At 45.5% G+C, this 15,910-nt stretch overlaps 1 protein-coding gene across 2 annotated transcripts in view; it reads left to right on the top strand.

The window, feature by feature from the left end:
* Ubash3b (ubiquitin associated and SH3 domain containing B) overlaps nt 1–15,910 on the top strand; it is a 157,791-nt gene that overhangs the window by 132,974 nt on the left and 8,907 nt on the right. For both annotated transcript variants that reach the window (XM_004667349.3, XM_045145412.1), the window contains exons 6-12: nt 956–1,164; nt 5,860–5,992; nt 6,540–6,660; nt 8,129–8,251; nt 8,430–8,522; nt 10,736–10,880; nt 15,358–15,464. In XM_004667349.3, coding sequence (XP_004667406.1) covers nt 956–1,164; nt 5,860–5,992; nt 6,540–6,660; nt 8,129–8,251; nt 8,430–8,522; nt 10,736–10,880; nt 15,358–15,464 — 931 coding nt within the window. The remainder of the gene's footprint in view (nt 1–955; nt 1,165–5,859; nt 5,993–6,539; nt 6,661–8,128; nt 8,252–8,429; nt 8,523–10,735; nt 10,881–15,357; nt 15,465–15,910) is intronic.

Raw genomic sequence — 15,910 nt, 5'->3', positions numbered from 1 at the left:
CAGATGGGAAAACAAAGGCCAGAGTTAACAAGCTGGAAGATGAGAAGCAGAGTATGTAGTCTGCTACTACCAGCTTGGACCTGAGGAAAAGCTGTGAAGGATTCTCCATCTTGGTGTCCCCATCAAGCAAATGGGATAGGAAATATTTTCCTTCCTATTAAGGTCTCCTGTTATTAATAAAATTGTAAAACAAATGTTTCCTAAAGTACCTTCAGGCCTAGAGCTATGATGTTTATATACATCAGGAAAGGAAGCCCTCCCAACCCCAAAATGGAACCACTCAGCCATGTGGCTTGGCCCTGTGTTTGCCCCTGCGGGGACCTTTTCTGAGTGCAGAAAAGGAACACATGGTCTCCGTCTGCGCACTGAAAGAAGCCGACCACCTACCAATACACACGCTCATGTCTAGAAGGACGATTTTCTTTCTGGGTTTCTGTTATAATTTTAGGCTTAAAGAGAGAGCCTTGAGGGCAGAAACCATGCCATGCTCCAGCAGCCACATTACATAGAACGGACCACCCTTGATTCCCTTCCCTCCCAGCAGGAGTGATTTACCATCTTACTTCTCTGCTGTCCCTGTGGAGAACTGCTTTCTTTCATGAACTGAAGCTTCCATGTCTGCTGGAGTGTCCACCATAGCACATGTCACAGGGAAAATGAGTTTGAGCCCATTTGTACAGCAATTTCTGGGAGAACCTTTGGGTTTTCAGATGACTTTCCAAAACCCATCTCTGAATCTTTCTGGAACATCCAGGAACACTAGGCACTCATCTGTAAAACCCTGGTGAGAAGGGTGTGCTCTCTGATCAGGATCCAGGTCTGCTCAGAACCCACGGGCACCAGGGGTACCTGTGTGCATCACACCTAGAGATGTGCGGTATTCACATGCAATATAGTCTCATCCTTGAGGAACTCGGAAGAATGGACGGTCTCACACATTCTCTGCCTTTTGCAGACATTGCAGGTGATCTACCCTTACACCCCTCAGAACGATGATGAGTTGGAGCTGGTCCCTGGGGACTTTATCTTCATGTCTCCGATGGAACAGACCAGCACCAGTGAGGGCTGGATCTACGGCACCTCACTGACCACCGGCTGCTCAGGGCTGCTGCCCGAGAACTACATCAGCAAGGCCGATGAGTGCAGCACTTGGATCTTCCACGGGTAAGCTGTCCTGGAGACCTTGCTCGGCTGCTTCGTGAAGACCAGTGCTGTGGTAGACTGTGTGAGGAAGCGGGGAAGTGGACCTGACCCTGGGTGCTCAGGGTGGCGGTACTGGTACATGGAGCCAATGGAAAAGGGGGGCTATATTGATTCCAGATTGCTAGAAAGCGAGCTGCCTTGAGGCCTGAGGTAAATGAGGAATGTAGGTTTTTACTCCGCTGTGTTTCCTGTCCCATCTGATGTCTCGGCCCGTTTTAAGTTCCTGGTTGGAAGCTAATCCAAGGCAGCTGTTTCTGTCTGGCTGGAGGGTGGTGGCTGTCAAGTTGAGTCTGTACTTTGGGGCTTCTATCTACCTTGTCCTAAGTCGCTGCTCTGTGAGGCCTGACTTCCCAGAGCAGTCAGGTAGATTTCTTCTGTGCCAGCCAGATCAGCAGTGGGAAAGGATGCTTGCGAGAGATGGTAGCCCTCACCATTCAAGAGCTGGGTGACCCTGAGCAAGTCCTCAAACGTGGTGTATATGTGCCTACCTATGGAGATTGTTTCTGACTTAACAGGCAACTACCAGAACTGAACAGCACACATGGTCCCACACACTTCCTTAAAGTGAGTTTTCCACCTGTGCCCCACTAATCTGTTGTCCTCAACACACATAGGGATGCACATCCAGAATGGCCCAGACGTATGACTAGCTTTTAGTGGGACCTGGGAAGATGGCTCAGTGGGCAAAGCACTTGCTGTACAAGCCTGAGGACCTGAATTTGGCTCCCTAGAACTTGTGTAAAGCTAGGCACTGTAGTCTGTGTCTGTGATACCAACTCCCTATGGCAAGGTAGGAGGTAAAGCTGGGATTCCTAGAAGCTGTTGGGACAGCTAGCCACCTGGCTTCTGCATCAGCAAACAGCAAAGAGACCCTGCCACACACAAGGTGCGGGCTGAGGACCGATACCCAAGAATGTCCTCTGGCTTCCGCCAGCACACCCATGTGCGTGTGCACACACACACACACGGGAAATAAATAGGAATAAACAGCACAGTCTCTTTCCTAACCCTAGTAGCCCAAAACCAGCCTCCAGGCTGTGCAGACTGGTTTGATTTTCCTCCATGTGTGCATATTGGTTTGATTTTCTGCCATATGACAACGTGGCCAAGAGGCAGGAGCCCTGAGCACCGGCTGCGTGGTGCTGGAAAAGAGCAGGGAGGGGCAATTTCGGAAGTGTTTTGCCGGAGGAAGGAAAGAAAAAAAGGCCTCCTGCCCTGTAGCGCAGCAACAGATGAACCACAGACTCAAGATGAGAGAGAACACTTCTTCCTGAAGAACCCCCTGCCCAGTAACTCCCTCCTTGCCTTACGTTCCCCTCCCCCACCCCAGCCATGGACATCCAGCATGCCTTGTGTTCCACAAACATTTGCTTTTTTAGAAATATTTTTGAAAGTCAAAATGCATGTGTTGGGTTCTCCAAAGTCATCATTTGTTTTTCTTTCTCTTTTTTCAAAGTCTCATTTTTACCCTGTAAAAATTAGTAAAGCAAAAGTCGGTCATGAACAGCATGCATCCTATCGTGGCCTTGTAGTGGTCTCCCACAGGTACTCTCCGTGATATCACACAGAGACAACATCACTGATGCATTCCTCAGGATGTCGCCCCATGACATATGGGTAAACTGAGAACTGAGGTAATTGGCCAAAACATAGCTCTCAGTAGGACTCCGTGTGGGAGAAAAATACACATAGGGATTCCTGCTAGCTATGAGATCATCCACTCAGACCCAACGTCCCTAAACTAGAACTCCAGCTGGAACCATGGGCAAAGCCAAGAGACTCCAGTCAGTGTGTAATTGAAGGTCTGAGTTATTTCTTTTATATTGAGAGGTTGCCGGTGATGTTTGAAATTCAACTACTAGTGTCCGTACTGAACTCCACGAAGAGCAAGGAAATGTGAGGGGTAGGCACTGGGATGCTATCTTAATAGTTTGAGCTTTAGTCCAGTTGCCTTGGGTTCAAGTCCTCCATCTCCCACTTACCAGCTGTCGGAAAGTTCTGTGGGCCGTTTGCTCATCTGGAAGAGCTCATTGCACAGCTCTCATAGGGTCGTGGTGGGGACTGGAATACACGGCTTAGCTTAACATTGATCTATGTCTGGTGTACAGCAGCACCTACCATAAATCCTTCAGTATCTTGATTCTTTTTTTTTAAATTTTTTTTGTTTTATGTTTATTTATTTGAAAGTGACAGACAGAGAAAGTGGCAGAGAGAGAGAGTGTGAGAGAGAATGGGCACGCCAGGGCCTCCAGCCACTGCAAACGAACTCCAGACGCATGTGCCCCCTTGTGCATCTGGCTAACGTGGGTCCTGGGGAATCGAGCCTCGAACGAGGGTCCTTAGGCTTCACAGGCAAGCACTTAACCGCTAAGCCATCTCTCCAGCCCTCTTGATTCTTTTTTCATGTCTGTGTTTATCAGTCCTTGTTTACGCATTCACTAAATCAAAGGTTTCTTCCACCAAAATGGTCTTGTAAGTGAAGTGCACTTCACCCCAGAGGAGGAAGTCACTTGTGGAGGCAGAGCCCAACTCTGCTGTAAGACAGGCTTTCTCTCACTCCTAACCAAGGGGGAGAAGACAGGGAAGACACAGCCCACTGAGCATAGCCTGGTTGTTGTGGGGAGTAGCCATTGAGGTGTATCAGGCATCAGGTAGGGACTTGGGGTCCATGGCTGTCATATGTCTCCAAGCCTGGTGCTTCTCGGTCCCTTTTCTTCTTGGTCTGACTGTCACCTTATCCTGAAGGTCCCTAGTTGTTTGCCAGTTGGTGCTACCTCACTGTCTTCTGGTATGGGGCGAGCTGCCTGCCCTCTCTCGGGCATGTGTGTTCTAGAGAGGAGCCAGCACCAGCCTGGTCCTTGGAAAGAGGCTCTGGCTCTTGGCCCTGTTTCCTGCTGACCCTGCTCTCAGGGAAAAGCATCTAACTACTGTCTTCTTGGCACTGGCACTCCCAAGCTATCTCAGGAGGAGTCGTGTCCTTTGATTCTAATGGCAGTGAAAAAGGAAGGAAGCTACGTTCTACTGGCCCAGGGAGCTGAAGTGGGGGAGAAATGGTCCTATCAGTGTCTCCTCAGCTGTGGTGAAGACAGATGTTACAGGCATGAGCATGTCAGCACAATTCCAGACAGCTAGCTAGGCATTCCAACCCCAAAGCTTTGACGAGTCACACAGGAAACTAAATGTTCTTTAAGGGTGTGTTTGGGAAGGCCTCCGTTTAAAATAAAGGAGGTGACTGCTCATGAATGGTACAGGATCTCCTTGGGATATAGTTATAAAATTGACCCATCACATGCTTAATTTGGCTGCACATCAGACCTGCTAATGCTGCTCTGTGGAGCTGTAGGCTGCGCTCTTCCCCCCCCCCCAGGCACCGAATGACAGTCTGCAGGGAGATGGGCTCAGACAGCAGCATGCTCTCAAGGTCCCATGATAATCCTGACACTCATAGGACTACAAACCCTTCTTTCAAGATTTAAGGCTTCTGAGACCCTCACCTGTACAGACAATGAGTCTTAGAAACAGAATGTATATGATGATCTATAGTCCACAAGTGGCCACTTCTGAGAACAAAAGGGGTGCCAAAATACTAAAATCACATAATTTTACTTTAGAGGGGGGTAAAGTTCCTAATAACCAGTTAGCTTAATGATCTTAGAAAATATAAAATGTTCTTTTCAAAAATAAAATGCTAATAATTATGCTGTGTTAAAGATAGAAGGTAGAACAGGTGCTTGCTAACACCGATTGCTGGGTCGGTGGACACAATCCAGGACCCTGTTGGGCAAACTGGGACACAGGCTCTCCACATTGAAGCAGAACAAGAAATTGCACATTTAAGTGGTCTGCTTTGAGGCTGCCCAGCGTTTCTTGGATCTACCTAACAACCCTATTAAAATAGCAGTTTTTACCATATAAAGCTTTTTGGAGGTCTGACTATGCACAGTGATTTAAGTGTTGTGTGTTTTAACAGTTTTGCCCTCAATGAGCTCCCTTTTGGACTTCTGTACTTACAGTGGTATAATCAGAAATGAGCATTCTTGGCTGTCAGCTCTAAGCACCTGGCAAGGGTTGTCTCAGACCTCTGAAATAACCCATCTTCAATCATCTTATGGAGGTGCTGGGGAAGTGAGCAGAAGGCTAGAGACCAAAGAAGGCAGAATAGGGGGTAAGGGCCATGGCGTTCCTGAGACCCTTGCGAGCCACAGGGCACAATGATGCTATGAAAGGGAAGATCCTCTCACTCTTCAGATGGAAATTGTCATGGAAGAGATTAATGGCAGCAGGACTTGTTTATTTCACTAGAATCATAAGGATAGCTGGAAACAGTGGTACATAATTGATAGCTCGGCATTCTTTAACTTGCCTCTGATGCCAACTCTGCCTGTAGCATTCTAATAAGCCGAAGTCGCTAGGACCGTCCCTGCCCAGAGGGATGCACACATCTGTTCCCAGCTCTGAGTTCTACCTACCCCTTGTCCCCTTGTTTATTAACTGAAAGACTTCAGTTAAAAAAAAAAAAAAAGATGCTCCTGCCCAGAGACAGGAGAGAATGTTAGAGTGTTTTGTGTTAATTCCCCTGTCCCTGCTGAGCCTCAGCATGAAATACCGAGGAATCCTGGCCAAACCCACTGACACCTTCCTCGTCTTTCCCTACAGTTCTTATTCCATCTTAAATACAGCATCATGCAGCTCACTCATGTTTGGTGATGGAGTACTAGAGAGGCGGCAGTATGAGGACCAAGGACTGGGGGAGACGACACCTCTTACTATCATCTGTCAGCCCATGCAGGTAAGACTGATCATGAGGGTCATATCCGTAAGTCTAATCAGGAAGTGCGGTTTATTAAGTATCAGCGTCGCCCTTGCTTCCCCCAGAGCAGCCCTGCCCCTATGAGGAGATGGTACACAGGTAATAAAAGACACACAAGACACTCAGGTCTAGGAAGAGGCAGGTGAGCAGTGCTGACTGTGACCACCAGCACGTCCATTTGGGCGGGGAAGGAAGGCCGTTCCAGAGACGGAGGAGGCCAGGTGCTGCTCCTGCTACAAACGGAAGCAGTGGCAGCACAGTGATCGCAGCACGCTCATAGCCCTGCTTACTTTACAAAGCACCTGAACCGTATCTCATCTGAGCCTCAAAGGAACTTATGCGGTCTTTAGGACAAGTCTTACCATCCTCGTTTTACAAGCATGCCAAACTAAGCCCAAGGCAGCCAAGGGGACTATGCGAGAGATGATTGGCAGAACTTGCCCCAGAGCACAGCTTGCTTGGCAGCGGGGTATGTCTACTGTGCCATGCATTTCTTCGTCATTCACTTTTTTTTCTCTCTCTGCAGCCCCTGAGAGTCAACAGCCAGCCTGGACCCCAGAAGCGATGCCTGTTTGTGTGCAGGCATGGGGAGAGGATGGATGTTGTATTTGGGAAATACTGGCTATCGCAGTGCTTTGATGCCAAAGGTGAGTGCTGTACTCCCTCTGAATCTCTCTACCTGACCAGTTTCACTCTTTGGGTTGTAGTCACCCACATCAACCACTATCTAAAAATTTCAAGTAGAGGGCTGGAGAGATGGCTTAGCAGTTAAGGCACTTACTTGTGAAACTTAAGAACTCCTGTTTGACTCTTCCGGTCCCACGTAAGCCAGATGCACAGTGACACAAGCGCACAAGGTCACACGTGTGCACAAGGGGGCGCATGCATCTGGAGTTTGATTGCAATGAGTAGAGGCCCTGGTGCGCCAATTCTCACACACTCTGTCTCTTTCTCTCACTTTCACTCTTGCATTACAAAATAACACCACCAACAACAACAAAAACAATCCATCGGGCTTGCCTCAAAAAAAATCAAGTGGGAAATTCTAGAAGAAAGAATTCATAAGCTGAAGATTGCACTCCATTCTGAACAGTGTAGTGAGATCTCAGGCTGTTCAGCTACATCCTGCTTAGGTAAATGATTAATTTGCCCAGTGCATCCACACTATATATGCTACCAGCATACACTTGCCATTACTGGCCGTCTTGGTTTTCAAAGCTACTCTCACAGCGTCATTTTCCTTACTTCATTAAATCACATCGGTATTATATCCTTGTATGAAGGTCAAGTACAGTACAATAACATATTTTGTGTGAGACCATATTCATAGAACATATATTGTAGTATATCTTCATTATTATTGCTGTGACTAATTTATGAATTAAAGATTACCACATGTGTGTTTATATAAGGTAAATACCTCATAGTGTGTTCAGGGTGTGGTACTTTCTGTGGTCTCACACACTAGTAGGGGTCTTGGAATATATCTCCTGCCTCTGAGGGAAGGAGCATGGTAGTTTGATGGCCTGCTCAGCACTGCATATCCATCATGGCTCTAGGAGTATGGCCTACCTACATCTGTTACCTATGTACATGTCACTCACCCACATGTAGATAACATTTATGGTTTGAATGCTGTTAAAAAAAAATCCGGCAGTCTCTAAGTTCTTCTTGACTGGACTATCTTGAGTTTTAGGAAGAAATAAGTGGCCTGTTCCCCTGTCTATAAGCTTAAGGGCCAAGGACCAAAGGTGTCTTGTCCATGGCCATCTGGCAAAGTCAGACTCAGAGATATGTGATTCCATGGCCATTTAGTGTTCCTGCCACTGAGTCACTTTGGGCCATCTGATTCTGTTATCATTTAAGTGACGCTAATATGGGAGGCTTGTCTGTTAGAATCCCGCCTCCTCTGCAGTGTCACTGAGAAACTCATCATTTTGTCAGCAAGAAAGGTTTCCAAGTCAGACAAAAAAAGTGCCAGGCACGATATTGTCCACCAGCTCCAGACAGTTCGATTCAGTTTCTTTGAACAAGAAAGAGGGGTGTCAAGATCAACAAGGAGAGTCCTGAGGCCACCAGCAATTCATAGAGCCTTTGTGTGCCTTTTGTTTCCAGGCCGTTACATACGCACCAACCTGAACATGCCTCATAGCTTACCTCAGCGGAGCGGCGGTTTTCGGGATTATGAAAAAGATGCTCCAATCACTGTGTTTGGCTGTATGCAAGCAAGATTAGTAGGTAAGTGTCCTGGAGTGATGGATTACACAGGGTTTCCTGCCTTCTGGCCAATGGTCAGCTTCTAGTTCCCACCGGAGAAACAAGGTTTATGGAGTTTGCTTGGCAATCCATTACATTGAGAGTCAAGGTGGGGCCAAATAAATCTACCACACAGACTTCCTCTTGGTTCTCTTTGCAGGTGAAGCCTTGTTAGAAAGCAACACCATCATTGATCATGTCTATTGCTCTCCATCCCTACGCTGTGTCCAAACTGCACACAATATCTTGAAAGGTAAGACCCTCAATTGACAGACAGTACTTGGTCCATCCCTCTGTCTCTGGGCATGTAATTATCATAGAGTTAAGGGTATATTTGCCCTCAAAACATTTTTATTTTGTTTTGTTTGGGTTTTGAGACAGGATCTCAAAGCTGACCTCAAACTATGTAGCTCAAACTGACTTCTTACTTGCAGCAATCCTCCTGCATCAGCCTCCTCCCAGACATAAGCCACAATGCCTGGCATGAATCTGGACATTTTAGTGAGGATTCTCCCACAAGATGACCAGCCAGCCACACACAAGGTCCTACTCGGACAGCATGAGCCAGATGAAAGGAAGAACTAATATTTTTTCCTGAGAATTTAAAGCTGTTGAATGGATTATGGGCTTTCATACTACCTGTACTTTATATAAGAAGGATCCTGCCGGGCGTGGTAGTGCACGCCTTTAATCCCAGCACTCGGGAGGCAGAGGTAGGGGGATTGCCGTGAGTTGGAGGCCACCCTGAGACTCCATAGTGAATTCCAGGTCAGCCTGGGCCAGAGTGAGATCCTACCTTGAAAAACCAAAAAAAAAAAAAAAAAAAGGAAGAAGGATCTTTTCTTTGCATTTAAATAATCAAATAATTTTACCTGGCTTGAGTCTGTTGCTTGCCTTTTGTTTATATCCCTAATGGAGGTCCTGGGAGTTCCAAATCATAATCACCCTAGTTTCTTTAGTTAATTGGAAAAGAAAAGACTTTGAAAGCACTATTTCTGGTTAGGGAGGTGACTTGGTTTACAAGCATGGAGACTTGAGTTCAAATCCCCAGTAAGCATGTAAAATACTAGATGTGGTGACACCTGCCTATAGTTCTAGCAACAGGGAAGTTGAGACAGAAAATCACTGGCCAGATAATCCAGCTGCATTCAGTGATCTGGCTTCAAGGGGAAACCCTATCTCGAATAATCAGGAAGAGAGACTGGGGATGACACCCAAAATCAATCTCAGACACATGGGCACATACGCACATGTGTGCACATCACACACACATACATACACATGCAAAAACCCACCATTACTGTAAAGATGCTCAACTCTGTCCCTAAGGCCCATGGAGCTTGCATTAGTCACATTGCCATTCTTATCCCACTGGAATTAAAACTGGAACGAACAAGAGTTGGACTATGTACTTGAGCCAGCAAAGAGCTTGACACTGTGCTTGGGTCTTCTGTTCCTTTGCCCAAGTAAACCTTCCCTTCACCACAGAAGGCATTTATGTACTGAACCTGTACAGAGAAACTGGGCCACATCCAATCTCAAAAAGGCTAAACTAAAATAAAGGAAAAATTTCTGCTCTAAGAGTAACTAGCTAAAACACAGAACTTGTGCATTGGCATTTGCAAATATCCAACATTAGATTTCCTTATAGATAAGATCAATAATTTATATGATGTTCAAATCCAAAATAAACCATTGTACAGTAGGAGATGCCAACAGAATATCTGAAGTGTTTTGATCAGATAATTCTGTAAATTACTTTGGAAAGAGAAATTATAATGCTCATAAACTTGAGCCAGGTGTGGTGCTACATGCCTGCAATCCCATCACTTGGGAGGCTGAAACTGGAAGGTTGAGAGTTTGAAACCAACCTGGGCTAAGTAACAAATCTCAAAAAAAAAAAAAAATCACAGAATTGGATAAATTATATGCATAATGACTTGTGGGATTTCCCCCCTTAAATCAGACAGCACTTAAAGCCAGCATACACTATGGCGGTAAGGCCAGGGTATTAAACTCACATGTTAGTAAAACACGAAATTTTTTTTTAATATATTTATTTATTTATTTATTTGAGAGCGACAGACACAGAGAGAAAGACAGATAGAGGGAGAGAGAGAGAATGGGCGCGCCAGGGCTTCCAGCCTCTGCAAACGAACTCCAGACGCGTGCGCCCCCTTGTGCATCTGGCTAACGTGGGACCTGGGGAACCGAGCCTCGAACCGGGGTCCTTAGGCTTCACAGGCAAGCGCTTAACCGCTAAGCCATCTCTCCAGCCCAAAACACGAAATTTATAAGCCTTGCCCAAACCCATATACTTACAATTTCCTTTATCTACATAAAAAATCTGTAGAAAGACAATAAGCGACTTGGGATTTTTGTAACAATTTGGTCTGTAATTAATACTTTTCCATTGAGACCTTAACTGCACTTCCTCCATCTTCATTTTCTTTTTTCCTATCTAAGGTTTACAACAAGACAATCACTTGAAGATTCGCGTTGAGCCTGGCTTATTTGAGTGGACGAAGTGGGTGGCTGGGAGCACGTTGCCTGCATGGATACCTCCATCAGAATTAGCTGCAGCCAACCTGAGTGTTGATACAACCTACAGGTAACCTCTGTACTGCTCCTTCCCTGGGCCAGGGTGGTCTGCACTATCACCAGGCCAAGCTAATGGAACAGATGTGTGTGACCTACAGGCAGTAGTCCATGATAATGTAATAATAAAGCCACTATTTCCCTTTTCTCTGAAGCATTTGTTGTTTTTTTTTTTTTCTTCCTCTGAGAAAAGGTCTCATTATGTGGCCCAGGGTGACCTGGAGCTCATGACCCTCTGTCCCTGTCTCCCAAGTCAGCCACTCGATTTGGCATCCAAAGAATTTTTAATTTTCTTTTCTATAACCTTACAAAGTAAACAAACTACTTTGTGTGTGTGTAAACCTAGGGCCTCACACACACCAGGTAAGCACATTATTGACCCATATCCTCACCCTAGCAAGCCACTTTTATATTCAAGAGAGTTCAACAGCTTGCCTTGGAATTTAGCAACCACAGATGAAGATCATAATGATGATGAGAACTAGCGTCTACTGATGCTGTCCTGGGTCTGGGTCTGGGTCTGGGTCTTGGTCTTGGTCTGAGCCTTCCTGTTCTGTCTCCATTAACCCACATTGCCTGAGCTAGGAGGTTTTTCTTGTTGGTTTTTTTGTTTTGTTTTGTTTTGTTTTTTGTTTTTTGTTTTTCAAGGTAGGGTCTCACTCTAGCCCAGGCTGACCTGGAATTCACTATGTAGTCTCAGGGTGGCCTCGAACTCCTGGTGATCCTCCTACCTCTGCCTCCCCAGTGTGGGGATTAAAGGTGTGCACCACCACACCTGGCTCTAACTAGGAGGTATTTTAAGGTGTTACAAGCTAAATAAACTGCATGGACACAATCAACTAATAATCATAAAGTGGCATTATCTATCAAAACCCCATTCAAGAGCTGGAGAGATGGTTCAGCGGGCAAAGCACTTGCCACACAAGGATGAAAACCTGAGTTTTTCTGGATGCCCTGAACCCTTGGAAAAATGCTAGAGCTGGTGGTGCGTGCCTGTAAGCCTTGAGTTGAGGAGACAGGAAATCCCTAGAGTCTGGCCAAATTAGTGAGTTCTAGGTCCAGTAAGAGACCCTGTCTCAAAGAATAAGATGGAGAGCAACTGAAGAAGACATCTGATGTCAAGTTCTAGCCTCCACACACATGTACACGCATGTGCACACACACCTCCATACACTTGCACACAGATTCAAACATGCACACACATACACCTACCAAAACAATCTGCTCTTGTGTTTGTGAACTCTCTGCGTTACATCCTTTACAGTGAGAAATTAAGCTGCTTGTTTCTTAGGGCAGAGTTGGTGACCAATGTAAATAGAGCCTTCTTCCTTGTGCTGCCAATTGACCTTTCATTGCAAATACCCACCCAAAGCACAGATGAAGCAGTGGTCACTGGCCACAGTGCGAGAGAGTGCTCGTTTTTCTCTCTGCAGATAAGAACTTAGATAACTTTGTCCCTTAGGTGTATGCTACTTTTTGCCTTACAGGCATTAGCATTCATCAAAAAATAAAACTAACTCAGCAATCAGATCCCCACAATGCTTATATTTGTTTTTCCCTCTCTGGCCATGGTTTTCCTATTCTTTAAGGAGCGGAGGAATAATAACTTGTCATTCCCCTGCCAGCAGCCATCATTCCTGGGGCATGGAGAGATGTTCAGCCACACTCAGACCACGTGCCCCATTAGTTGTACCTGCAGAAGGATGAATGCTTAGAATTGAGGGGTCAAGACATGCACCTTACTCCAGGTTTTATTTTCTGTTCCAGCAAATAAAAATTCAATTGAACATTTTATGTCAGTTTTGGGTGGGAATGTGAAGCCTTTAATTCTATAAATCAGTTGGAAAAGCCAAAGTTGTAGCATGTCAGAGACAAAGTGGTAGTTTAAATCCCCATGACATAATGACTTCAAATGAACAGACCTTCTGAAGCAAGTAAGTGAAGCTCAAACGAGGGGATGAGAAACAAGCCCTAGAGCCGGGGAGTATGAATCAGGCATGCTGTCCTTACAGAGTAGGGCTGGCATCTTGCAGCAGGAGCTGGCACGGCACAGGAGGGTGGGGGTGGAAGCCATGTGAGGGAGCCTTGTGAGCTGAGACTCATTGCTAAGCCTCATCCTCAGGTAGCAAGACCAGCCTGCGGGCTGGGTGCACAAAGCAAGACAGCACCGAACAAAAAATATATACACCAGCTGGGCAAGGCTGACTCTGCAGACAGTCCAGGGCTCTATAGATGTGTCTAGCAGCATGACAAGTCCTGCTTACAGCTGTGAGGAAGCTTCAACTCTTCCCCACACCCATCAACATACACTTCCAGGGCTAGAGAGGTGGCATAGCTGCTAAGGTGCTTGCCTGCAAAGCCTAAGGACCCAGGTTCAGTTCCCCAGTGCCCACATAAGCTAGATGCACATGGTGGTACATGCGTCTGGAGTTTGTTTGCAGTGGCAACAGGCCCTGGCCTGCCCATTTTCTCTCTCTTTATCTATCTATCTACCTATCTATCTATCATCTATCTAATAAAATCTGCCCCTTTCTCAAATAAATAAATAATTGTTAAAAAGATAGGCTTCCAGGTGCTGGGAAAGCTAAAGGTGAAAAATGATAAGAAGGAACTAGATCCCAGCATCCATCCCATCCTTCACTTACAGAAATCTCACCTATGACAAAGTAGTCTAAGCCTTGAAGTAACTCCTTGGCTGCACAAGGTAGTCTTTTGTTACAGTGTAAGGGAGAGAGAGAAGCTCATGGGAGCCAGAGTGTTGTAAATGGTAAGGGAACTGCATGAGAGGAGGTGATGGACAGAGAAGACAAGGAGAAAGTTTTTCAGAACAAAGAGGTTCAGCCCTAATGGGGTAATTCCTATCTCTGCCTATCTCCCAGGGTATGTATGGTGAGGATCAGGAAACTGTTTCCTTGGAGAAACTTACCTGCTGAATGAAGGGTAGATAAGATCAAGTTTCCTTCCAAGGAGAACAGTATCCTTCCTGTCTATACAGGGCAGTCTTTTGAGTTGTTTGGTTTGGTTATTTGAGACAAACTTTTACTGTCTAGCCCAAGCTGGCCTTTGAACTTGCCTGTGTAGTCCAGGCTGACCTCAAACTTGTTGCAGTTTTGCCTTGGGTTCCCAAGTGCCTGTATTACAAGTATGGGCCACCGCTCCTAGATCTAAAGGGCAGTCTTGAGGAAACTTCCCAGTATACAGGACCCATCAATAGGCTGCATGTGAGGTGCAGATTCAGATCTCAGCTCTAAGAACTGCTAATGATCTAATGATCTGAGCATTCTCTCTCACTTCTGAGCCTGTTTTGTCATCTAGAAACAGAATTCGCACAAGGGCCGCTGGGAAGATTGTACTGAAAGAACGTAGCAGGCAGGCCCAGCACAGAGCCTGATACGTGGGAGCTCCTGGGGAGCACTTTCAGTAGTCATGAAGGTAGTATGCTGATCAAGATGCCATGTGCATTTACCTTGAGCATTCAGCACCACCTGCCCCAGTCAGCTCCCAGCCAGCCAGCATACAGCATACAGAGATACAACGGTGAATCAGAAAATGTGGGTTGTGCTTAAAACTAAGATGGACATCTCATGGGCTTGAAACTCCTAAAGGGACATGGAAATGGTGGGTCAAGGTGGGTCCCATTGGCAGTGGGGACAAATCATCAGCATTGGGTGCTTTGATCCTCCTCTTAAATGCCTCTGTATGACATCACAGTTATTGTTTATGTTAATGGTTTCTCCACCTGAACCCCATGGAGAGCTCCTCTGGTGTAGAAATTGCCTTTTCCACATCTTTAATGTCGCTTAGGCTTCTCCAAGTGTAGAAATAAAATAAGAAGTAAAGAGAAAGAAAGGCTGGTGGAAATTTTATAAGCTCACAAAATCAGATGAGCTGCACATCTGCTTTTTAGATCTATCCTTGCAGCTTATTGTGAATAAGGCTTCTGAGGGTAGACTTGGGACATCCCAGGTAATCTAATTTCTGTTTTGCTTCCTCTTAACTATGTGATTCAGAATATCAGTGACCAATGGTCAGTAGAAGTGACTGCCTATAGGATCTTTTTGCTTTTGTTTTTTTATTTGTTTGTTTTTCAAAGTAGGGTCTCACTCTACCTCAGGCTGATCTGGAATTCACTATGTAGTCTCAGGGTGGCCTCAAACTCAAGGCGCTCCTTCTGCCTCCTCTGCCTCCCAAGTGCTGGGATCAAAGGCATGCATCACCACACCCAACTGCCTATATGATCTTTTAGGTGAAACATGAACTGAATGTATCACTTTCCATCAGATGGCTGTGACACCGTACCTCGTGATTTCTGTACATTTTAACCTCAACATCCACATGGAGAAAAGACACTTCCATGAATCTCTTTCCTTTCTAGAGAAATTGATAAACAGATGTATGAATATATAAGTTTAGAGTGATATCAATTGATTCATCTCAGGATCAAAATGTCATAATGGTTCTCATTTCCTTTGTTTATTTTTCTATTACAGACCTCACATTCCAGTCAGCAAATTAGTGGTTTCAGAGTCCTATGAAACATATATAAGTAGAAGTTTCCAAGTAACAAAAGAGATAATAAGTGAATGTAAAAGTAAAGGTAGGTGGTATTCTTTTGGACTACATTTCTTTCTTTTCTTTTCTTTTTTTGAGGTAGGGTCTTGCTGACCTGTAGTCTCAGGATGGCCTCAAACTCACAGTGATCATCCTACCTCTGCCTCCCAGAGCTTGGATTAAAGGCGTGAGCCACCACAACTGGCTGGACTACCTATTTAAATTCAATGAGAACATCTCTCCATAATGATTACTAGTGAGACCATCTTCCCATTGTGATTACTGGTGTGGACATCTCTCCATCATGATCTCTAGTGAGATCATCTCTCCATCATGATTACTAGTGTGAACATCTCTCCATCATGATCTCTAGTGAGAGCATCTCTCCATCATAATTACTGGTGTGAACATCTCTCCATCATGATTACTGGTGTGGACATCTCTCCATGATGATCTCTAGTGAGAACATCTCCCCATCATGATTACTGGTGT

The sequence above is a fragment of the Jaculus jaculus genome, chromosome 3, assembly GCF_020740685.1.
Source record: "Jaculus jaculus isolate mJacJac1 chromosome 3, mJacJac1.mat.Y.cur, whole genome shotgun sequence".
NCBI classification, from domain to species: Eukaryota; Metazoa; Chordata; class Mammalia; order Rodentia; family Dipodidae; genus Jaculus; species Jaculus jaculus.
Note: the sequence above shows the minus strand (reverse complement) of the source record. Positions and strands in the feature narration are given on the sequence as shown.